This window comes from Lepisosteus oculatus, chromosome 4 (genome assembly GCF_040954835.1).
Source record: "Lepisosteus oculatus isolate fLepOcu1 chromosome 4, fLepOcu1.hap2, whole genome shotgun sequence".
Lineage (NCBI taxonomy): Eukaryota > Metazoa > Chordata > Actinopteri > Semionotiformes > Lepisosteidae > Lepisosteus > Lepisosteus oculatus.
In genome coordinates, this window is record NC_090699.1 from 20,372,679 (window position 1) to 20,396,601 (window position 23,923).

The following is a 23,923-nucleotide window of genomic DNA, read 5'->3' on the forward strand; positions in this document are numbered from 1 at the left end:
ATTCCAACAACCTACAGTAGTTAATGCATTTGTAAGAATAAGGTGTGTCCCCGGAATACGGTCCACAAATGTGTGCATCTTACACTCATGATGAATCTCTTACCTCCAGGACAAACTTTATACAGTATCTCAAAACTATGAATGTCTTTTTTTTCCAAGTCAATAGAACGTTTGATTGTCTGGTACTGTATCGTGTTTGGCAATATCAAAAGTTACCATACGTTTCAATTCAGTCTTATTGTAGCAATAGAATCTTCTTGCATGGTTCACCCTTATGCTCCAATGAATGTTAAAATGTAATTCACATTTGATTTTTTTTTAAAAACACTTTTACTTTAGGGACCTTTATGCGAAGATTCTCCATTGAAATGCAATTCCAATAACCAGACTACAAGAAATTATATAAAATAATGGATCAGAAAAGCAATGTAATAAATTGTTCCTTTATTAAATTGCACATATTTAACATCTTCCCTTTTAAAATCATCATAACGTATAAAGAGTATATGGTTTAACAAATCCATACATAGACAAGTCTTACAATTTATCCATATACTGTGTATGACAAGTGTGATACATATGAAACCTATAACCTTGATTTTTGAAGGGTGTAAGTAGCCACTATTTTGTAATTTATTTTTTAAAAATCTGATTAGAATCTTAAAGACACCAGCTTCAGAAATGTTGTGCTTCTCAAAGACTTAACAGTTCATTCCTTCCCTTCCATTGTCTTATTATACAGTATGCATCTGTGGCAGTGAAAAAGTGTGGCCACATTTTACTATTTTGTAGCTATTACAAGGTCCTAAAAGACAACACCAGACATTCAGAAGACAGCTTTTCATTAGTGGAACCAGTACATCATATGGTAAATTAACTGCAAACTGTTAAAGTGCAACATAAAAAGTGACTATTATATTTTGTGTGTCATATAATGTGAAGGAAAAGAAAGTGAAAAACCTTATACAATGGTCAATTACAGTGATTTAACTGAATTGCTTCTCAAAAATTATAGCTACAAAAGTTAAAACAAGGATTAGGTAACCCTGTAAATACACAGAAACAGGCCACAAAATGCCACAGTCTGCAGTCCACAGAAGCCCAATAGTGCAGCCAAGCATTTCATCTTCCATTGTGGACCCTTTTGATGGTTCAAATGGAACAGATTCCTCTTTTGCCCTTTATGAAAGAGGTTTCACAATTTTCATTGAGATGTAGTTCTGGAAAAAAAAGGGGGTAGAGTGGAAAATGTTAAAAGGAGAACAAATTTCATGACGTCACACACACCGTTTTTAACAAGCAGCAGAAATTACTTTTCTTCCCAGTGTAAAAGTGTCTGCTTCAAAGGACTAAAGGTTAACAGCGGTTTTCCAGACATGACCTCAGGTCAGACGTCTGGATACTGCTGTGTAGCAGACTCAGCCTCTCCAGGGTGCATTGGGCCAGATCAGACTAGCTAGTACAGTAAATGGACAGTCCTGGACATGTGATGAGCAGAAAGGTATCTTTGAAAGTCATATGATGCTTTGTCTGGCATTATTCTTTAGTAAATGTAATAAAGATTATGAATTTGGTTCCATCTTCCCCACCAAGAACCTGTACTTGTAAAGACATATTGGTCACCCCTTCAGCTTTGTGAAATTCTGACAAATTCCAATACTGAAGTAACAATTCATATACAGTATATCGTGAAGGTTTGGCTTTTGTGGAATCATGTTCTATTAAGATATCACTAAGCAGAGATCTTAAGAATAACGTTTTTTTCAATCTGTGTAATAAGGACTAAAAATGTGACCGACAGCACTGATGCACTGCTACCAGTGAAACTCAATTTTCCTGTGATGGAAATCGTGTTGGAAGAGGAAATGTCATCAAACAAATCTAACCAAATGTTTTCTGCATTCAAGCCTTCTCTACTCACAGGGGGAAAATATTCAGTTTTAAATGAAAAGGGATTGGAAACAAAGATGGAGACTGACCACCCCTCATTTTATCCTGCCATTTTACCCATTGAGGATGTACGACTTCTTTTGCACATGGGTATGGCACATGCTGCCCACATGGCGGAAATATTAAAGCCAAATTTTTAACTAGCCCACTATGAGATGGAATCAATCAGGCTTTGGGTAGAGAAGTAAACAGGATGGCGAAGTTGGAGGTGCAATCAGGTGCATGGAAACCAATAAAGAGTTATGATATAAAAATATATATATATCAACATTGCGGTTTCCGATCACAATTTACCTTCCAGGTGACTACGTTACAATTTCTGATTCTTAAATTTTCTAATTTTGTTTGCTGCTGCTTAAATTGCTAATCTTGATTGGATGGGGAAAAACTGATTTCAGTCATCATCAAGCCACTTGTTACTAGTCAGGAATCAGGCAAGAAGCATGGAGCACAGGCATCCAGGGATTTCACATGTACAGGGAAATTCAAAGTCCCCAATTAACCTTGCCAGCCCACCTTAAACGTCTGAAGGAACTGTTGCACCAGAAAAAATGATCCATGTAGATATGAGGATAAAGTCCACACAGAAGTCACCCCAAGCAATCAAACCCCCAAAATACATTTAATCACCGCTGTGCACGAAAGCCAAGCTGGCACTTACCGGCAATGAATACAGGAGTATTCCAAAGAATAGCAGCACAATTAAAAGAATAATGATTCCAATGAAGATCCACTTAAATCTGCGCCACACTATGAACTTCATGGTCTTGCACGGATTTGTGAACCAGAAGAAGGATGTTTCAGGGCGACTATTACCAAAAAAAAAAAGAAAGTACATTTTAATGGGATATCGCTTCCAGGCGAGTGGTGGGATTATAAAACAGGATGAACCCATGAATCCGTCTTACTTCGGAGGATCAAGCTTCGGGTTCATGTTCGGCTCTTCCCTCCCCTTCCCAGCTGGCCTTTCCTCAGCCTCCTTCTCAGCCAGGATTTCCAGGGTCATTTCAACCTTACCCTGAGAACAAAAGCACACCAGACAACACCACGATGACATGGATGCTCAGAGTCTACAAATCATTTCATCTCGGAACTAGACCTCCATGCAGATTAACATCAGTCATCAACAAGGGGGTGCTGTGACAGTCACAGGCTAGCACACCGTGTGGCTGTCAATGGAATTAAAACATTTGTGATATATGCTTTGCATCAGGGGAGAGAAGATGTCTAATGAGATTTTGTCCTATTGCTCTCTTAGAGCCTGGACAAGAATGGGCCTTGTCATAGGTTGAGTCCTAGATGCTATGCAATGGGACTCAAGTGAAATAGGATATCAAAGCGGGTGGAGTGGTGGCTCTGTGGCAAAGGATCTGTGCCTGTGGCTGGAAGGTTGCCGGTTCAAATCCCGCAGCCAGCAGAGGAATCCTCCTCCGCTGGGCCCCTAACCCGAACTGCTCCAGGGGCGCTGTACAATGGCTGACCCTGCGCTCTGACCCCAAGCTTCTCTCCCTGTCTGTGTGTCTCATGGAGAGCAAGCTGGGGTTTGCAAAAAGACAAATTCCTAATGCAAGAAATTGTAAAGGGTTAATAAAGTAATATAATATTATTATTATTATTATTATTATTATTATTATTATCAACAGCACAACTGTGACATTTTCATCCGGTGAGAAAACTTGTTAGACAAGCAAAACAAAGATGTGTGCTGTCCTGCTCAAATAGTGTCGCATCAGGTTGAGCCTGCAGGAGGGGCAGCTAGTGATTGACTAACATTCCATGGTACAGTCAGGTTCCCAGGGACGAGACGCTCCTGCTCAGGCTAGCACACTTGGATCTCCCCACTGATTGGTGTCTTGCACACAACAGCTAGCATACTGTTCTCCATGCCTCCACTGTGAGTAAGCAATCCCATCTGAGGTCTCTCAAACAAAGGCATTGACTTCCAATATGTTATATGGTCTCTTCACCCAATCAACACTCACTCTAATGAGATGATTTAGTGCTTATGCAGCCATCACTGGAGTGAAAAGAGTACTGCAGTGCTTTCAGAATTGACAACATTGTCCCAGGCCTTCTCTACCAGCAAGATATCAGTCTCATTTCCTGAGCAAACAAACCCCAGTGTGTTGGATAACACATAACATATGTGTTATAACATAACACGTACCCTGGCACCCCGGCCAAATTTCCCCATCGGCCTTTATCAATCATGGCCTCCTAACAATCCCCCTCTATAAATTGGCTTCATCACTCTGCTCTCCTCCCCACTGATAGCTGATGTGTGGTGAGCGTTCTGGCGCACCATGGCTGCCGTTGCATCATCCAGGTGGATGCTGCACATTGGTGGTGGTGGAGGGTGAGTCCCCATTACCTGTAAAGCGCCTTAAGTGGAGTGTCCAGAAAAGCGCTATATAAGTGTAAGCAATTATTATTATTATTATTATAAGGTTTCATACTTACACCAAGCACTTTTTTCCCATTTTCCTCCATCATGCAAGGCCACCAGCCCCTCACAGATTTCTGATCGAAGAGCGAACAAGCATGTAGCGCTTTGGGCGGAGTTGAGCCTCCGATTTCTGGGATCATATTCAAGCTGCATTTCTCAGGAGTTTTGGCAGGAGATATTAAGCGATGCAAATCCAGTTCCACAGTACCTATTATCACAGGAGAAAAAAAAAACATTTTCCTCTCAAAAGAGCAAAATGCCTTATCTGTCCGTTTAACGCACGGCAAGTAAGAGTACATTTGGGTGTCAGACAAATTCACTATTCACATCAAAATATAACAAGACAAAGGTAAGAATTCAGAACTGCTCACCCAAGTAGTCATCTAGTGAGAATTTATCATTGTCCCATATCTGGATAATTAACTTGGGTGGTGTCCTGAACTCAGTCTTGTCAAGACTCCAGAAATGCTCCTGATTAAAAGAAAGAGAAGATAGTAATAAGAGTACTCCGATTTCCTGGGATAAGTTTTGAGATTTAGATGAATTTTGCAAAAAGAATGCAACGCATCTATTGGTACAGATTTTAGAAGGTGAAAATTATAATGGTTTTAATTTGTAGATTACCCCTTTTTGTTTTTAAATTTACTTCCAATCACCTTTCTGCACAAACCAAAAGCAGAGTACGGGCAGGTGCTCCACAAACTCACCTTTCTGGAAACAAGACAGAGCTGCTCAGCGGGCAGATATTCAAAGTCATACACAAATCTCCAGTTGAAATTACCATCCCCATCCAGGGATCGGTAGTGGACATCAGTCTTCTGCTTACCCTCCTCCATGCCCGGCATCCACCTGAAGAAGAATAAGAAGTTTACCTAGGGTTTAAAATCGATTACATAGGACACCCTGGGCACTTAATCAGGTTATTGAATTTTCACAGAACTGGACTAAGTAGATTTTATTCCTTCATATAATAGCATAAGGAAATTCACAAACACCACTGACCACAGCAGGTTGTGTAAAACCCCTTATTTTTCCAATTAAATGTTTCCTGAATTTCCAGCTCAATTAACTGAAGTGAATATTCCATGAGGCATTAATATTGATTTAAGATTAGAGCATTTCCAGATGCTTCTCTTTGAGAAAGGATGAGTGGTGAAAGTGTGAAAAGAAGTGCACCACTTGGTTTTCTTTAGTCTTGGATTCCCTTACCCTTTCACGTAGATGTCACTCATGTGTTCTCCAGTGATGCTGGTCTCATCCAAAGTGACATCAGTGGTGTTCCAAATGATGACACGCAGAACATACCTTTGAGGAAGGGAAAAAAAATGGAAATTTGGTTTATCTATGTGCAGTCATCTTCGAATTTGGCCCAAAAACAATTGGGGAACTCAAAAGGAGTTTGTACTTCTTAGCTTTGCGAGGAGTGACGTCAACAGGGGGTCCAGGGAGTCCCAAGCTTTTAGGGAACACATCAACCCACATCTGAAGCTTCCCCTAAACGAAGGGGGGGGGGGGAAATCACATTAAATGGAATCTTAAACCCCAAAAGGCTGTTGAAATTCTGAGAAAAGAGCCGGTTCCCCGACGCACAAGCCCTGCGGACCTGGGACAGGGTGGGCTGGAAGCTGCTGTACAGGGTCCTGGTCTCCACATGTTCAGGCACCAGGCCTTGAGTTCTGAGCACGTGCAGAGCCAGCCTCTCAGCAGGTGGGCCCAGGTGCTGGTGGATCATTTTGTTGGCCTCTGTACAAAGAGCAAAAACCCAAAGAAATCACCTAAAAAATTAACATTTTGAGATGACAAAACGAGGGCAAATGCTTCCTTTGGACATTCTCAAATTCCTGCATCTATTTTTTCTAGATTTTAATCAGTGATATAAGGTACTGTACTTCAAAACTACATTCTAGAAGAGCAGTGAAGTGTATTTGGATTGAATAAATGTCTACTGCCAAAATATAAAATTTGGACTGAGAAAACACATCATCACGTTGTCAAGGTCTGTTTTTATTTGCTCAGAAGTTAAGATTTGTCACTTTTTTGTTGCTCAACCTACCTGAATTTGATCAAGAAAAACTGAACATGAGGTTCATTAGGACATATAATAGTCACTAAATAAATGTTTTTGATAATTGCATAATCAATTAAAATCAAAAAGTTGTCTAAACACACTCATACACACTGGGCACAGAAACAGTGCAGTGAATCTCTAAAGAGGTTCAAATGCTGAAACAGAAAACTGAGAAACAGGTTAAGGAGCAGAAGGTGAGTGAACTCTCACAAGCGTGTAGACGAAAGGGGAGAGCTTACCAAAGTCTGCCAGGTTGTACTCGCGCCCTCCAAAAGTCAAGGAGGTGCCATTATCCAAGGTTACGTGGGGAGGGATGCCCTTCAGCCTGGCGAGATTCTGCAGAATCTGAGAGGGCTTCAGCTGATCCCGCCACTGGTTGATGCCAGAACTGCAGAGGAATACGGATGCCAGCATTAAAACCTTCAAATCGGGTCTTTCAGTACAAAGTACTACAAAGTGAAGAAGTACGCACACACAGTACGACTGCGGCAATCCACAATGGGCACTGAACCGTGACAGGAACCGATTCTCCAGATCGATTACCGTCTCCCCAACCTTCTCGTCGCGGGTCAGCATGTCATAGTCGTAAATGGAGATTTTCAGGTCTTTGTCTTGAGGAATGAAGCAGGTCATTTCAAACATTCTGCAGGAAAAACAAGAGTTTTCAATTGCATATATTTATGAAGTTATCTGTATTTATCAATTAATAACTGTCCCTGCAAGCGTGGTATTCATCCATGAGCTCTACTGCTCTGGAGTACGCACTCTCTCCGACTTGTCTAACTGGAGTTTTAGCTATTTTTTCCTAAAACTTTTCCTTTATGCTGGTGTTATAATAGCACAGGGCAGCTTGTGCCAATACAATTTCTGTAGTGCAGTTCCATTACAAATTAGATATTAGCAAAAAAACTACAATTCTGTTAAGCCAGGCTGCCCGATTCCAGTCCTGATTCATTCCAGCTTAGTTTTTAATAATCTACTTGAACCAATTAGCCTAATTCGATCCATTTTACAGACTTTCCCAGCTCTTCACGTGCTTCTGCTTTTAAGAAACCTAGAAAGCACGCAGTACAGTAGCCATCCAGGGCTGGCACCAGGCTGACTTGAGCCTTAGAACTCAACTCAGCAGTTCTACTGACGTATGTAAAACAGAAACTCAGCAAGCTCATCTATTGATTACAAGCCACTTCTGAAACTAAATTCCACAAATGGAGGTTTGATTTCTTGCATTTACCTTCCAAATATGGGATTTGTTGTATTTGGCCTATAGTTATCCCGGTCTTCAATCGTCTTCTTACCCAAACTGATCTTTATATAAGGATCACACTGTAAATGTAGAACAGATTTAGACATGCATTGCCAAGAGAAGCAAATAAACTACTTTGCTATTTGACAGATCAACATCTCCAACACTCCGATTCTGGATTTAGTTGCGATTACAGGTTATTAAGTATTCTTAAAGCTAACTAAGACAGGAGTACTTCTGAATGTTATCACAGTTCTTGGAACATATTTCTTTGTCCATATGCAAGAGCTAAGTCATTGCAACATGTCCATTTCAAAAGTACAAGGAATAATTTAGCAAGGACTGACAACGGACTAGAAGAGGGTGAATTGTTAAAGAGATTTTGCCCAGCAAACAAGAGGTTCGGCTGAAATGACCCGAATCAGCCCCTGTGAGCATCCTGGAGTGCAGAAGACTGACCATGCCGTTGTTGTCTTTGGGCTGCAGGTCGATGCCACGGATGATGTAAATCCTGACCAAGCACTCCTGCGGCCCGCTGTCCGGCAGCTCTCGGAATTGACGAGGTGGAGCTGGGACGCCAGGGTCATCCGACAGGGGGTACACTCGGAAAGAGCCCTGGGAGACAGGAGAGGCAGAAAGCACACAGCTAAGACCTACCGAATTACTAGAAGAAAATCATTACAGGCACCACAACTTTTATTTCATACTCAGTTACCACTAGATGGCAGTGATGTTCTTTAGGAATAAAAGCCATGTACTTTTTTCCTCCCAAGATCTTACCCAGACTTTTTGTGCATCTCCACCTTAATAGGTTCCCCAATAAGTACTAAGAGTTGGAGCAGAATTTTCCCCATCTTCTGTCTTCCACTTTATAGGAACACAAATGCTTGATTCCACAAGCACATTCAGCATTATCCAACCTCTACCAATTTCAACAAAAAAAAATATCACATTGATGAATTGCAGTATGCACTTAACCACTTATGCAAGTCCTCAAACCTTGAATTCTCCCACCACTGTAGGATCTTCATCATCTTCATCGGTTTTTCCCCTCTGCAGCTTAAAGGTGCTACAGAAGTCAGTCAGTCCTCGATATTCTGGAATGTCCTCAAGTTCATCATCATAGACCTAAAAAAAGGAAACTGATTATTAGACTGTCACATGTCAAATACAGTTCTGAGTGACACATATACTGTATTACACTAGTGAGTATTATATGGGGCTGAGCTTATAAGTAGGCATCTATGTAAATCACCAAATTCCTTTTGCACAGATAACCCTGCACTGTAGTAAAATAATGTTGAAAAGCTAAAGAAAAATAATTACAGCCAGCGCTGCAGTGGGACTAAAACTAACCTTTAGGCTGTCGTAGCCTTTCTGAAGGTAAGGACCACACTTCTCATGTTCTCCAATAGAAGAATAAAACTTGCTCCACCAGTCAACTGTTTCTTTCTCCTAAAAGGATGGAACAAGGTGATAAAGCACAATTAGTTTAATAATAAATGACCACCATGTTTAAAAACCACACAGAGAATAAAATGCAAGAGCAAATACAAAACCACTGTAACATTATGATGTGAAAAAATACACAGATGCACAAAAAAAATCATGCAATGGTTTTTCTGAACTTGTGGCATTGTAGTCCTAGTACCGCATATCTCACTTTGTCCTGCTGGGTCAGAAAACCTGCTGCCTCGGAGGAGTAGGTTGGTGTAAGACTGAGCAGGAAGGTTTCAATCTGTGTTCTTGTTTTGAGGTGGGGAGGGATTTCTTTTAATACTCTTCCACAGTCCCTCTGGTTGTTGAAAAGTACTTCTTCCGCCCACACCCATCTGAGATTTAACATTTTTCTATTTATGCATGCTGAAGGATTTTTACACTATTTTTACAGTACGTTTAAGTCTATAGGACCTCTTACCTTTTCTGCATGCTGATGATGCAAAGGCAACAGGAAATTCCAAAATTGGGAAAGAGAAAACAACAAAATAAACAAATCAGTTCCAATACCACAAGACAAGACTGTCAATTTAAATGAAGTACAAAGAACTCTTCACCGATTTGGTTTGATTTCTTGCACTTATCTTACAAATACAAAGATGCAAAAGGTGACCAAATGCATCCTTAAACTGCATTAAATAAAAAGGTCTCATTGCAAGGTACATCTGTGGGTCTCTTCCTGCTAAATACAAAAAGTATCCAAGTATCCAAAAAAATGATGACCAATTACCATTTAATGCAGTGTTATATTCTATTTATTACATACCTTCTTAAAGTACAGTATTCCGCCTAATTCAATGAAGACATTTATTGCAGTTAACTAACTACACAGTGAGTAACAAGCACCAATTTGTGGAGGTACACTGGTTAAGATTTGACTGGTCTAAATCCTATTCTTCAAGTCACTTTCAGTCTCTAATGCAATGTGAGCAGAATCTGTTGAGATTATGACAAACTACATCCATATTAGTAATACAAGATTATAATATTTAGAAACTTTGCTTTTTATTAAGAACTTTTACTTGTTAGGTGTTTTACAAATAAAATATTATTTTATTAAAGAGTTCAATTTGAAAGAAATGCTAAGTGAAAGGCTTATTTAAAATTACTCTTTTTCCTGGTAACAGACTGTAAGTAATTTCCCTATGGCTACTGTATCAAACAGGAGGTATGTAATTAAGTTTGTGAGCTGGTCCCAAACTCTTTCGATAGAATACCTTAATGTGGTGTTAGTAAAGGAAGAGTGTTAATCAAAATCTTTATTTTGCTGTTAGGGTTTGCCTTTATACTGCTCTTACACACCAGAAGCCCAACTGCTCACATTTAATTCTATGTATTTAAAACTCTTTAAACCTGGTCAGTTATTTCCATGCGGTTTTCAAAGCAGGTCTTTAAAATGTATAAAGCACCCAGTTTTCCATTTAATATATCAATATCCAGTGTAGCTCAGTTTTCACTCCCCAGCAGGATAAAAAACCCTCATACAGCAAAATGAATTCCAACCTTTTATAATAATGAAGAACCATTGCAGTTGAATCCCAGATCACTGTGATATTACCCCTGTGCTTCAGCATCATCTTACCACTGTATAATTCGCCCTATATGTGGTAGGTCTGGTGTGGGAGATTTTGGAGAGATTCATAAAAATGCAGTTTGGAAAAGTAGTGTATGAAGTCCAAAAGTCAGCATTTGTATCTTTTTTGGTAGTTGATTTCTTATATATCTACAAGGTTTCAAATGCAGAGATTTTATGTACTAACAGGAAAGATCTCTGTTCCCTATCCCACAGCTCATTTGGAGATATTCTGTACAAGTTTTAGAGGCGCCCATTACCAAAAACTCAAAATTGACTTCCAACCAACTGAAAGACATTTTAAAATTGTCCTGAGGGTGTAAGCATTTTGCTGGATGTTATTTAAAACACTTGCATTTGCAGTGAACACCACCTCTCCACATATGTAAATAAACCTTAATGGGAATGTGTCCATTAACAGACTGAGAATTATCATTTGAAACCCAGATATATAAAAGTATTTTCTAAAATATACCAGAAAGCCAAAATGTGCTGCAAATATGCATTGGACATTGAACATCATACTCACTTTCACAGCATCTTTCAATCCAAAATCCCTCTACAGAAAAAAAAAATCAGAAGAGAAAAGCTTTGTAACAGGAAACACCTAAAACCCAGCTGGGGTACCGTCCAGGTTCTTTTATTGACCATACATACAAGACGTGCGGTTGTTGTGGCCATTTTGTTGACAGCAGCTGACATACTGTACACAAACTGCAATGCAGAATGTAAACTGTGAGAGGTAACTTAAATCCTATGGGGGGAAAACATTACAATGGATAAGGAAACTTAGAAAAGAAAAGCTCTTCTGGAGTTCATATTCCTTCCGTTCATGAAAAAAGCCAATTTTCTATCACAAATATTGACCTTCTTATAAGGTTAACCCTTGAATGGCAGTATTTAGTAATACTTTACCTCAAAATAACCAATTTAATTTCACTGCTGTTCCATCAATATCTCCAGGCCTTTTCAGTAGGAAACATCGTAAAAAATAATGCACTGTTAAATGAGTAAATTAAGTAAAGTTGCTCTACCTGGGCTTCCAGCAGTGGCCTCTTGTCCTCGATGTCAATGATTACATCACGAGGGGCAGACATGAGAGCCACTGGAAAACAAGTGTTTGCCAAACATCATGGAGATGTGCATTAAGACCAGGATAGAATATCCACAGTCGGGCACTCGGGTCAAGCAGCTCACTAGCAGTGACCTCTGCGCAGACCAGAGACACTAAATCCACAAGAACCGCAGAAAACCTGAGTTTTATTAAGTTCTACAGTTGTGTATAAGAGCTATAAGAAAATATTTAATAGAGAAAGAGCACAGTACAAAAAAGACGAGTAGGTGGCTTTGTAAAAAAAACTAGAATCTATGTAAAAAAAAAAGTTTTCAGGCATGTCTGTCACATTTCTATACCTTTTGAGGTCATTGCGAGCTCTGGCTTGGCGGTGTAGGGGTCACAGCGGAACTCTTCCAGAGTACTAATGGTACACTGTCCCACAACCGGCTTCCGGCCAAACGGCCGATGGTCAATCACTTTAAGAATTATGGGTGGTGTGTACATTTCTTCTTTCGGTAGAAGCTGCAAAGTAGGAGATGGTACAACTTAAAAGGCATCTAAAAAATTAGAACCTGAACCTCCCATTTAACTGAAGTTGTCTGAGCAGGCACTGTAGCTGCATCAGCATGCGCTGGCTGCAAGGGAACAGGTGAAGGTTTATTCCGTGCTGAAAGGACATCAGCTGATGAATAGAGAGGATACAGAAGGAGATTTTAGCTTTCCACACCTCTCCTCTTGTTCTCCCTAAGGTTAGATACTCCCTGGCCCTTCTTACCTACTCTGTCTTTTGTTCTCCTACGACTTATTTGCTACTTTCCCTTACTCCTTCACAGCTGAAGAAGGTCCACAGGCGAAATGTTTCTTTTCCTTAGCTTTCAGCACAAATGAACCTTTACCTATTCCCTTCCATATACTGGGGTATAATTGCATACAATGCATCTACAGCACAATTGCTTTTTACAATTACTTTTTGTCTGGATGACGTAATAAATAAATCTCAAGGTTACTGCTGCTGAAGTTATAGGTAATAATGCATTCCCTCGTCTGGAGTTTATATAAAATCCAGCCACAAGATCCTCAGGACAGATATCGCCAAAAAATATTTTCCTTAACAAGCATGCTTAGTGGTGTATGGTGCGTACCACTTTCAGGAAGAGGAGTGATCCAGGGAAGTTGGGGTTCTTCTTGATGTTCTTGATGACTGGCGACTGCACGATCTCCCCACCACACTCCACGACGAGGCTCGGCGAGGTCACGGCAGCGAGCTGGTACGTCTTCATGTTGCGCAAACCCCAGGCCAGGATCTAATCAGGCCACCAAAAAACAAACAACGCAGCAGGACTTGGTGACAGTTTCAGAGGAGATGGGAGTTGAAATGAACTGAATAGGTGAATATACAGTAGCTCTTGGGAAAGATGGAGCAGAGCTGGAGCGCCTCACCTCAATGGCTGTTAACTGCACCACCGGACGGATGCCTTGGGGTACCATGTACAGCTTCTCTCCCCTTTTGGGTGGAACGATGGGTAGATCCGACTCAGTACCCTGTTTAATAATAAATAATAACAAACTACTTTTAGACAGCTCCTCAAAATGGCTTCTCAAAGCACAACAAAAAATACACATTGAGAGGAGAGGAGATCGTAGATAGAGGTATGGAATACAGCAGGAAAGCAAGGGGCACACAGAACCAGTTACTGTAAGTAAAGGCCCTTCTAAAAAGGGCATCTAGATTTGAAAGAGCTCAGGGAATACGACTCACTGATATCCTTAGAAAAATAGTTCCAGAGCTCTGGGGCATAGCAAGAGAAGGCCCTGTGTCAACCATAGTGTAGACAGGTGGGGAGCAGGATGACAATAACTGTGACAGGTAGTGAGGTACTGTGGTACCAAGCCATGCAGACCCTTACAGGTGAGCATAAGGATTTTGAAGTCGACACAAAAGATGACAAGATGACAAGAATAGGAGTAATGGGATCACTTGCGCTAGACCTGGTCCGGATTCTGGCTGCCAAATTGTGGACAAACTGTAGTGGACTGTATGTGGATTTAGCCAGCAAGTAGGTTACAGTAGCCAATTTGAGAAAAGATTAATGTAACGACCAGCTTTTCACAACAGTTAGTGACAACATAGGATGTAGTCAGGCAATATTTCCGAGGTGAAAGAATGATGTTTTGACAATATGTTGCACATGTGAGTCAAACGTCAAGGCTGGATCAAATATTACCCCCAAGTTCTTTAATTTTGATTGAAACTGAAGCATAGTACCATTCACCGCTAGGGTTACTACATTAGCTTTACATAGTTGATGAGGAATACCAAGAAGCATGACTTTCAGCCTTGCTGCAGTTTAGATAAAAGAACATTTTGAGTCATCCATGTTTTTTTATGTCAGAGATGCAACTAGAGATAATAGAGACAGTCACATCAGTGTCAGATTTAGCAATGGACAATGGTGCAAAGCAGTGAAACAGGATTGAAATAAAGCGGTGGGAATGGGATCTAATAGGCAGGAGGTGGATTTAATATGCGAAACTGAGGCATGGAAGAGAACCAATAAAGTTAAGCAATCAGGGAGGTGAGGAGCTAAAGTGTTGTAGAGAGAATGCGATACAGGATCTTTGTCGATCTTGGAGCTAAATAATAAGAAGTTTGTTAAAATGCAGACTGAAGACTAGTTTCCATTAACATTTAAATATTCCAAACCATGCCATCTCTAAGTGTCCCGATATACCTTTTTATTGCCTACAACAATTTTAAAGCGCCATTAAATGGACAAATTTCCATGCAGCATAAAAATAAATGTTGACAATTCCTGGACCCAAGTACTGTACCGTGTTCTTCAGGATGAGTTCGGCTGCCACAAGCACTTCTCCAGCTCTCTTGCCCTTGTACATAATGGGATACCAAAGCAGTTTAGGGGCCACGTCCGTCCCAGGATTGAGCTTCACCATGGGGGGACACATGCTCCTGCCCAGGGCCTCGTCCTTGCCCTGGTGGGTACAGAGAAGAGACAACTATACATACAAGGAGCTCATAGGCCAGCATCACGCCATTAATTAAAGCACAGGGAGGAGGAGATCACAACAGCTACCTGAATTAAAAAAAGATCTGTTGTATCAAATACTTCTTAGACCTTAAACAGACCCTATTTGTCTGCTTTTCAGAGCTGCAGGACATTGAGCTCCAAGGAAAGTAATCTAAAATGGAAATATACGAGCCATTTGACGAAGTGCAATAAGTTTAAGAAGAACTGCACCAGGAGGGAAGTCTATCACTAGATCCTCCTGTTCACATTCCAACTCAGACTACATTCTCACTGTCCTGGCAAATCAAAAGTAGCATCATTTTTGATCGTCATGTTTTTCTGAAAAAAGGGCGGAGTAAGACACCTTACCACTTGGTCAGAGTCATAGAGCTCCATGACCACATAGGGAGGGTTTTGAGAAACAGCCTGGGGGTCTCCATATATTTCCACATCATTGAAAATGAGGGTCTGGTCCCATGTTGGGTTCAGAGTAGCTTTTATTATCTCCGTTTTTTTACTTAGATGTAAAAATGATACATGGGCATATGGATCTGTACAACACAGAAAATTAAAAGTCATGAAATGTACAAAAAAGGTCAATTTTAAATACCTCCAAAAAAAACAATTCAACAGGCCTAACACACAATTAGGCTGGGATATCAATTCAAAATCTCCATACTGCTTAAACTGTCATTCGAACATTCCTTGTATAGTTCAAAGAACACACCTCTTATTCAGTTAAAGAAACATACAAAAACAAAAGGACATAATATGACAATAGAGGTACAGGTATCTTATCTTCATGTAATCCAAATCACTCTATATCGTTTGTATAAGTACATTTTTTTTTATACATGTTAATACCAGTTCTTACCTGAGAAACTGTCTTTATCCATGGGCAAAAGACTTCTAGCCTGATAAATATAGACTCGCAGGTGGTAAACAAAAGATCCTGTATAAAGAAAACAAAAAGTCCAATTCAAAATCAAAAGTGTAAACAGCACTATGTAAGATAATTCTAGGATATTAGCTGAAATTTGCTGAAGTGTTGATTGTTCAGTTATAACGCTCTGCAGAAATTTCCATTATCCTTTATTTAATATCCTCTTACCTCTCTAGTAGAAGAGAGGTGGACACAATATTGCAGAGATTAGCAATCTGTGCCAGGAAGAGAGAGTTTTGTAAACTGTTAGATGACCCACAACAAGGACTTACTGTCAAAGTTGCAGGAAACAGTGGGTGTGTTGGCACCAAACAGGGATGTAGCACTTTCCTTTTTTGAGCCCTTCTCTTCCTCATCAATTCCCTAAATCGAAACATGAAAAAGGATGATCTTGTGTTCTATGCAAAGCACCATGCGAGTGCAAGGAATTCATTCATTTTTGCCATACCATCACCTAAAAACTGCAAATTAAGATACTCTCAAATGCATAAAGCAGACTAGACAAGCTAAAACACATTACTATCACTTCCACACATGGGATAAGTTAGGATGATCATTTCAAAACTGTACACAAGCTGGGCTCATTTGCTTGCATTTTTACTTGATGCTGCACTTACAAGAGCCCCTTCCAGTTTAAAGATGGCAGAGGCGCCCAGGCGACCGGAGGGAGCCATTCTTCTCCTCCACCGGCGGCGCCGGAATGTGTCTGAAGTCCGCTCCTTGCTGTGGAACTTCCACCCAATCAGGGATGAGTATTCCCAGCCTTCTGGATCTCCGAGAAATTTCTTCTGTTGATCAGTAAAGCCGAGATGCATCGAAACCAGTTGCAAAAGTGAGGAGGAAAACCACTCTTTTGCATATTTTGTATTTGCTTCATTATTCTATTACAATATAAAACGTTTAACTTCTTACATTAACTTTGTATCGATTGCACTTTCAGCACATCCAGGTACTGTAGCCACAGAAGGAAACATTGTTATGTGTGGATTTTGCTTTCTTTTTCGGCGGCAGCTCAAAAATAAAATTATACTGCATTCTCCCTCCGTTTCAGAAGAAAAAGAAGAGAAACTATCACATTATCAAAGCCTTTCTTGATCGGAATTATGTACTATAGTTTTTGGACATATATCTTCACTTCACTTGAACCTTGACAGATAAACTAACAGTTCATTGAGATGTTTAAAGTTACCTCTGTTGGTGCCTGAGCATTGCTGACTTTCTTGCGAGGTCTGATCATTCTTTTCCTGCGGTGAACATGGTACATCTTCTCAGCTGGCACCCAGGACTTGGGTTTGTCATCAGGGGGGATCGTTACTCCATATTCCCAGCCTACAGCCACATACATTAATTACAGTTAACCATGTATAATTAAATCTTTTCTATCATTAACTTTACTACGAGTGCATTTAAAGCAGGAGGTACATCTTTCAGCAAAGGATGGTGGGAGTCTTGAACAAACCACCCAGCTGTGCTGTTGAAGCCAATAACCTGGCTTCCTTCAACAAATGGCTGCATGATATTCATGGATAAATTTGCTGTTAACTACCAAACAGGCCCAGTGGGCCAAATGGCCTCTCGTTTGTAAACTTTCCTATGTTAAGATGTATATTCCCAATAGGTGTTATGTAACAGCAGGTTTAAAGAGTTAAGGAAACTCTTAAGTAATTGAGATGACGTTTGTCTTCAATGGATCTACTTAAAGCAGGATTAGTTTTTCACAGCAAATCAGTTCAGGGCATCATTCTTCACCTTTTTCATCCACGGCACGGTTAATATCGTAGCTCCATTCATCCTCCCACGTCCAGCCTGGGGGGCACTCAATCTCCTGTGGTCCTGGGGCTTTCTCCCCATTCTGTCAAAATACCCAATTGACTTCTGTAAGACTGCAACAGTCTTGGCACCGTGTATCTTTTCGTTCCTCCATGAATGGACTGCTCATTTTTTTTTTATAAATGTATAAAGAAACTGCCATTTTCACCATTTGCCCCTCCCCAACCAATATGTAATTGAAATCAATTTACCAAACCATTCAAAGACAAGAGAACAGGAAACACATTCCGCTTAAATCAAGAAACAACTTCCATGATTAAGAACTACAGCCATTTCTGATCTACATGAATAGTAGTTCTTTCTCAGTGCACAGAATTTCTTGATACAGCATTTGCCAGTGAGTGTGAGGAGCATGTGTGTTGTGAACAGAGCTCCTTCACCCACCCCACTGTAGGAACTGGAAATATGTAGAGTGCACTTTTGTTAATGCATTGGAGTGTGTTTGGTTAACCAACAGTACAACCCAAACCTCTTATCTAAAAAGGACACAGTTGAATAATAAACGGGTGCACTAGAAGATGCTCACCACATCCGTGAAGGGAACCTCTGCTTGTTTCCACTCTCCCCCAGGGAACCGAGTCTCATTCTGGAACACCTCATCGATGAAATCGGAGTGGCCAGCATCAGCTTCAGTCAGCATCCTGCAGGTCAGAGACACGTCAGTACTTCACTCACCGCAGTTTCAAAGAGAATTGGGCCCTGCTGCACACAGAATTGCTGCCAAGAACAAAATCCATGACAATGAACTAAAATAGGGTTAATAAGCCAACCACATGATCAACTGTTAAAAGGCCAGCAGGATTCCTTTCCCTGTTATTTTAGGCGAGGAGATGCTCAACCACAGCACCCTGTTCTCTTACAAAACTTAAAAGTTGGGCATTTCCCCTGTGCCCCTCCACCTCAACATGAAGGTGGCCAGCTCAGCCCAGCCCATCATTGGAGTACAGCTCCCCTCTATTTCAGACATTTTTACTCCTCACTGCCTTAGGAAGGCTGGGTGTATCATTTAAGATACCAGTCACCCTGGTTCCTCACTTTTCACACCCCTTCCCTCTGGTAAGCATTATAGGAGCATAAAGGCACAAACATCCAGACTCAGACAATTTCTTCCCACAAGCTGTCACAATACTGAACTCTAACCCTACCACTGGCTCACATTGATGTTGTCCTGGCGTTGTCCTGCGTTTTTGTTTTTGCCATATCCTTAATGTCTTGTTTAAGAGCAGACATGCAAATAAGCATTGCATTGCACTTGTGCATATGACAAACTAAAACTGAAAAGCTGAAATAGCTTTCGATAGCTGAAAAATGATTTTCAAGGCAGCAGCCCTGATAAGATCTGGCCTTTAATCAAAATATAGGATTCAGCTTGAGCAAGTGAAGGACACTTCAGGCAACTTGGCTCACGTTTTCTCTGGGTCCACAAACCAGTCCCCCTCCCACTCCCAGCCCTGAGGAGGCAAGAAGCTCTCGCGCTTCAGCTTAATCTTCCCAGTGACATCGGAAAATTTGTGACGGTTTAGGAGACCAGTGGTGCCCCACTTCCCGAAGACAAGAGCCTGGTTTTCATACTGTTGGGTAAAAGAGGAGAAGAAAAAAAGCAGAATTATAGTAGGTACACATCCTTTAATGTTCACCTGGAAGTCTGATGCAATGTGCTTCTCGAAATTCATTAACAACTAAGTCAATTAAATCCATCCATTTAAACTTCAACAGGAAAACATTACTTGGCACAGCACCTTTGTTAAACAAGCACAAAACTCACAGATACATGCACGGACAAGGTTTTTTAGTATTTATATATGATAAACCTAACAGTGGACCGATAAATTAATAACTAAAGATATGTAAGTTTCAAATCCTTTCGTTGGTTTGAAGTTCAGGGGAAGTTTGCTTAACAAAATAATAACCCTCCTCTTGCCCAAAGATTTAAAGGATAAGTGTTTAACATTTATATGTATTTAAATAGCATTGGCATAATGCAATACTTTTAAAACACCTACCAGTTCTGCAAACACACTAAACGTTCCTTCTGAAAACGAATTGAATTTCTTTTCGTTTGCAGACAAACCAAGCCACATGTTGATGCGTAACTGAACAGGGATCTTCAGGCCTTTGTTACTGTCCATTGGGTACTGAAAGGCAGATTGTTACAACAGGTTACAGTCAACCAGCCTGCACTTTACAGGAAACAATATGGAAATATGTTGTTGCTTTCTTTCTATAATGTGAAAAAGTTAAAATAAAACTTAAATAAGCAGCAGAGTTATGCTGTGCCACCCAAAAAACATTATATGCCATCCTTAAGGTCAAATAGTCCGAATACCTGCATGAAGATGGTTTGGGTTTTCCCACAGAATTTTCCATTGGCATGTTCACTGTGGGTGGAGTACAGGATCTCGTGAGCAGGAATGCGTGTGTAGGCCACCCTCTTCTCCCCACGCAGCATCCAAATGATCACATCCGGCATGCTATTCTGTGGCTGTGACCAGAGAGATTTTACAAGTTTTAGATGTAATGGAAACAGTTAAAAGGCAACTGTAAAGTTACTTTTGTATTTCCGGGTTAGAAAGAAGCAACATTGATAAGTGCATTTCATACCACAATGAAAGCAAAATGTACATAGTAACATGTAAACCTTCCAATTTCATCACAACATAGAATAGATTTCCAGGTATGCACAGCACCATATTGCTGTGATTGTCTGCAATACAGAACGAAGCAACACAACTTCTGGTGATGTGAAAAAGCTGTTGCATTGTAAACAAGCAGGCTTGTGAATACATCTCTTTTAATAATAGAAATATTGCTCTCAACCTCAAGAAGGTTTTGCTGACAAATATTACTTACTTCCTAACTCATGCAGAGTTGGCACATGTCTGTGGTGAAACTGCTGCACAACCTGTACTCATTCGCATCACATTAATCATGACAGTGACTAGCGAGCAGGAAGGGCCGGTTGAAGTCGCGGTTCTCATGAACTCTCGCACCCCCCTGTGGTGAGACCACTGGTTTGCGACAATACGACGACCATACAGTACTTTCACAAAGTTTACGGTTTTGTGCTTAATTCGATGTTTGTAAAAACTGAAATGATGGTATCACAAAATATTTTGTTAGCGAGATTTAATAACCGGTCCAAGAAATTAGGACTGCAGTTCCCCTTTCAGGGTCACAGACACTAAGGATTTTTACACCGTGGTTACAACAAGCTACTTGCCTCTTCTGCCACCTGCTTTAAGCTCTCCAGCCATTCCTCGATGTCTACCAAAGTGGCCTTGACGTCTGTCGCCTCCTCTTTCATGCGCTGGGCTCCCTGGAGGATACTCCCTATTGTGCTATCGCGCAGCTTCTTGATCTGAATGTCCAAGTTAGTGAGATTGGGCTTTCCTTCCATTTCTGGCAACCTGAAGCTACGATACAAAGAAAAAATAAACTCTGTAAAATACATAAATGCTTGCACCCCACACAACTGGCACTTCTGTGAATTTACCTGCAACTCATCTCAATGACGGCTGAACAGCTGCAAATTAATCGATGGTTGTCCTAACAGGAAATACAGTATAGAGCAAAAACAGCTCCAAACTAGAAGAATCTTTCAAAGTATCTCAACAATGTTATTGTAATTATGAAGTGAAACTTTCTTATTACAGCACTTTTTATATCAGACTAAAAAAATGCAAAACATTTTCAGTTTCTCAGTCTTACGTGCTCAAGTCCTCAATGAGCTGATTGACAAGTTTCAGCCATATCTCTGCCTGACGAGTTTCTGACATTTTAGCCTGAAGGGCTGTCTTCAGGGAGGTGATGTTGGATTGCTGAAACAGACGAATTAGTACAACTAGTTCAGTTGTGAGGGGCCAAGCTAATAAACATTGGAATTTAAAGAAGCACTCTTAAGAAATAATTTACAGTTTTGTTCTGCATGTGATCTACCATGTGCAACGTTATATTAATAGTGCCGAGTCCCACAGCAATTTAACATGCAAAACAAATTTTCAGATCCCTACAACAAGTACACATAAATATACATACATTTTCTATCCATAGACTTTTGTTTTATTAATAAAGATCTTCTCACCAGCCGCTCAGCAATATAAAGAATAATGTTCACAGAATCCAGCCTGTGACTGATGTCCTCCCAGTAGGAATTCAGAATAACAACTGGTTTTGAGTCAGACCATGGTAAGTAGTAGTAGAAACTGCCTATTTAAAAAAACAGAAATTGGCTTTACAACAGAAATAATTGCGGATTCTAAATTGTATGTCTCCCACAATTTGGTTCTGCGTACACATGGGAGAATGAGGAAGTGTAGGCAGATTCCTCTGAAACCCCCATCATTTTTTAATATGCTTATGTTTTTAATATGCCTTGTTTGGGAGATCTAGTGCCAGCTGGTGAAGAGGCTACAAACGTTCACCAGCCCTGACTAATGCAGACTCGAACCTGTGATCAGAGACCTCAACCTGTTCTCAAGTAAGCACCTTTACCCATTGAGCCACTCAGGAGGCCCCTTTGGAGGTTTGTATGTATATCCATCAGGTAGTGTTTATACATGATTATTTGCTTTTATCCAACTCATTCTGAACTGAAATGCACCTCATGTTTAGCCCACGCTTCATTCTAGCGGTATCCAAGTTCTTACCATCGAACACGGCACAGCTGTACCGAGTAGTAGACGCCAGTGGCTTGCACGTTAAATCGAACTTGTTGCCATAGTTGCCAATGCTCACTTCAAACTGCACAGGCTCTCCGATTTCCTGCAACATGCTGGCTGTGTGAAAAACAGCACACAAGCTGTACTTCCTCCTTCGCTGGTACTTCTACAGGCAAAACCAAAAAAACTGGATAAACAGCCTGCTGCAAAAACAGGTGTTTGGTTCAGAAACAATTAAGCATGTCAAATATTTATTCAAAATCCTCAAAGTAAAGACCAAGTCAGCCTCACAGACTAAATAGAATAAACAGTGCAACACAAACCAGAAGCACTTCTTTATAAAAAGTGAAAGCTATGAAGAAGTGGACATGAAAACTAAGAACATGAGGCACTTGTTTAGAAAAGGGCTGTGGGAGTTTGGAACAAGTTGTCCTTGAAGTTAATACCCTGGAGTCTTTCAAGAAACAGCTAGACCACATCCTCAAGTCAATTAACCTCCAGCTACTTAAGAAGCCAGAAGTACCCAATAGTCTGCTCTCGTAAGAAAACTTTCTTATGTTTCTGAAACATATTTGGACAGATCTGCAAACATTTTATAAAGATCAAAGAGCGTTACAATTACACCGCTAAAAAGGTCACAGGGTACAAATGTTCTGCCCTGTGTCAATACCTGAGTCACCAAGATGTCATCACTAGGAATGTCTTCAACTTTTTTTTCAGCTTTTCCATCAAGCTTAGTAGTGAGTTCAACCAAGATTCTTCCTCGATAGGCAACCCCCTCACCCTGCCAAAGGAAAAGCAGAGAACATGTGTTTGTAAAATTGACAGCCACCTTACATTCGTACATTTCAGATACAGCCATCTTCTGTCTCTATATTTTGATATTGCATTGCTATAAATATGCACACATTTATGTTTTTTTTTAAAAAGGGGGCATTTCGCATCACTAACCACTTCACAGTTGTCAGTTTGCAATGATATGGATGACTGCATAGCACACTATTGCACCTAGATGGCCTCTCCAAGGCTGTGCTCCACAAAACCCCATGAGAATGTACAACTCAATCCCGAGAATTCAAATTAAGCTTCTATGCATTCATATACTTCTGATTTTGTAAGAGCACGTGGTGACTGCTATATAAGTTTTATTAAATGTAGCCTACACAAAATATTTGTATACAATTATATTTGAAGATTTAATTGAACGATTTCCTCCACGTACCAATGTGTAAAATAAGGTTAATGTTTACTTCAACAATTTGAAGCATAAAATCTTTAAGTTTATATGTTTTATAAACTCACCTTCCCAAAATTTAACTCATCATATGGGTCAGGAAGACCAGTGTACTCTCTTGGACTCCCATACAGGTTAATATAGCATGGGCCAAAAGCAGGCAGAAATCCCACTTCTGACTCCCCTGTGTTCACTGAAAAAAACAAGTGGTATGAGCCAAGGGCTCATCTTGAAACCGGTGCGCTGGTTTGGTTAGAAGTAGCAGGAGCACTATCATTAAGACAATGAACACTGTTTGTGCTGTAAAAGGTGGTAAAAATTGTGATTTACTATGAAATCACTCTAAAGGCTTTTAAAAATTTCCAGTATTCATGCTTCATGTTTTAAAGCTCCCA

The 23,923-nt window shown here is 40.3% G+C and overlaps 1 protein-coding gene across 6 annotated transcripts in view; it reads right to left on the reverse strand.

The window, feature by feature from the left end:
* Positions 1-427: 427 nt before the first annotated feature.
* Positions 428-23,923, reverse strand: part of myofl (myoferlin like) — a 50,636-nt gene continuing 27,140 nt past the window's right edge. For 3 of the 6 annotated variants that reach the window (XM_069188920.1, XM_015346397.2, XM_069188922.1), the window contains 38 exons: positions 23,597-23,721; positions 22,965-23,078; positions 22,283-22,460; positions 21,718-21,842; positions 21,345-21,454; positions 20,857-21,049; positions 19,963-20,118; positions 19,640-19,771; positions 19,044-19,207; positions 18,163-18,277; positions 17,556-17,658; positions 16,996-17,135; positions 16,424-16,594; positions 16,079-16,169; positions 15,738-15,815; positions 15,233-15,414; positions 14,670-14,828; positions 13,278-13,379; positions 12,980-13,141; positions 12,194-12,359; positions 11,815-11,885; positions 11,310-11,339; positions 9,629-9,640; positions 9,067-9,165; positions 8,710-8,838; positions 8,170-8,325; positions 7,699-7,790; positions 6,937-7,107; positions 6,704-6,852; positions 6,000-6,139; positions 5,802-5,890; positions 5,606-5,701; positions 5,104-5,245; positions 4,768-4,867; positions 4,411-4,604; positions 2,859-2,968; positions 2,612-2,759; positions 428-1,220 (listed from right to left, as the gene is read on the reverse strand). In XM_069188920.1, the coding sequence (XP_069045021.1) occupies positions 1,182-1,220; positions 2,612-2,759; positions 2,859-2,968; positions 4,411-4,604; positions 4,768-4,867; positions 5,104-5,245; positions 5,606-5,701; positions 5,802-5,890; positions 6,000-6,139; positions 6,704-6,852; positions 6,937-7,107; positions 7,699-7,790; positions 8,170-8,325; positions 8,710-8,838; positions 9,067-9,165; positions 9,629-9,640; positions 11,310-11,339; positions 11,815-11,885; positions 12,194-12,359; positions 12,980-13,141; positions 13,278-13,379; positions 14,670-14,828; positions 15,233-15,414; positions 15,738-15,815; positions 16,079-16,169; positions 16,424-16,594; positions 16,996-17,135; positions 17,556-17,658; positions 18,163-18,277; positions 19,044-19,207; positions 19,640-19,771; positions 19,963-20,118; positions 20,857-21,049; positions 21,345-21,454; positions 21,718-21,842; positions 22,283-22,460; positions 22,965-23,078; positions 23,597-23,721 (4,733 nt within the window). In that variant the 3' untranslated portion in view covers positions 428-1,181. The remainder of the gene's footprint in view (positions 1,221-2,611; positions 2,760-2,858; positions 2,969-4,410; positions 4,605-4,767; positions 4,868-5,103; positions 5,246-5,605; positions 5,702-5,801; positions 5,891-5,999; positions 6,140-6,703; positions 6,853-6,936; positions 7,108-7,698; positions 7,791-8,169; positions 8,326-8,709; positions 8,839-9,066; positions 9,166-9,628; positions 9,641-11,309; positions 11,340-11,814; positions 11,886-12,193; positions 12,360-12,979; positions 13,142-13,277; positions 13,380-14,669; positions 14,829-15,232; positions 15,415-15,737; positions 15,816-16,078; positions 16,170-16,423; positions 16,595-16,995; positions 17,136-17,555; positions 17,659-18,162; positions 18,278-19,043; positions 19,208-19,639; positions 19,772-19,962; positions 20,119-20,856; positions 21,050-21,344; positions 21,455-21,717; positions 21,843-22,282; positions 22,461-22,964; positions 23,079-23,596; positions 23,722-23,923) is intronic. The other 3 variants (XM_015346400.2, XM_006630287.3, XM_069188921.1) reach the window with 2 other exon arrangements.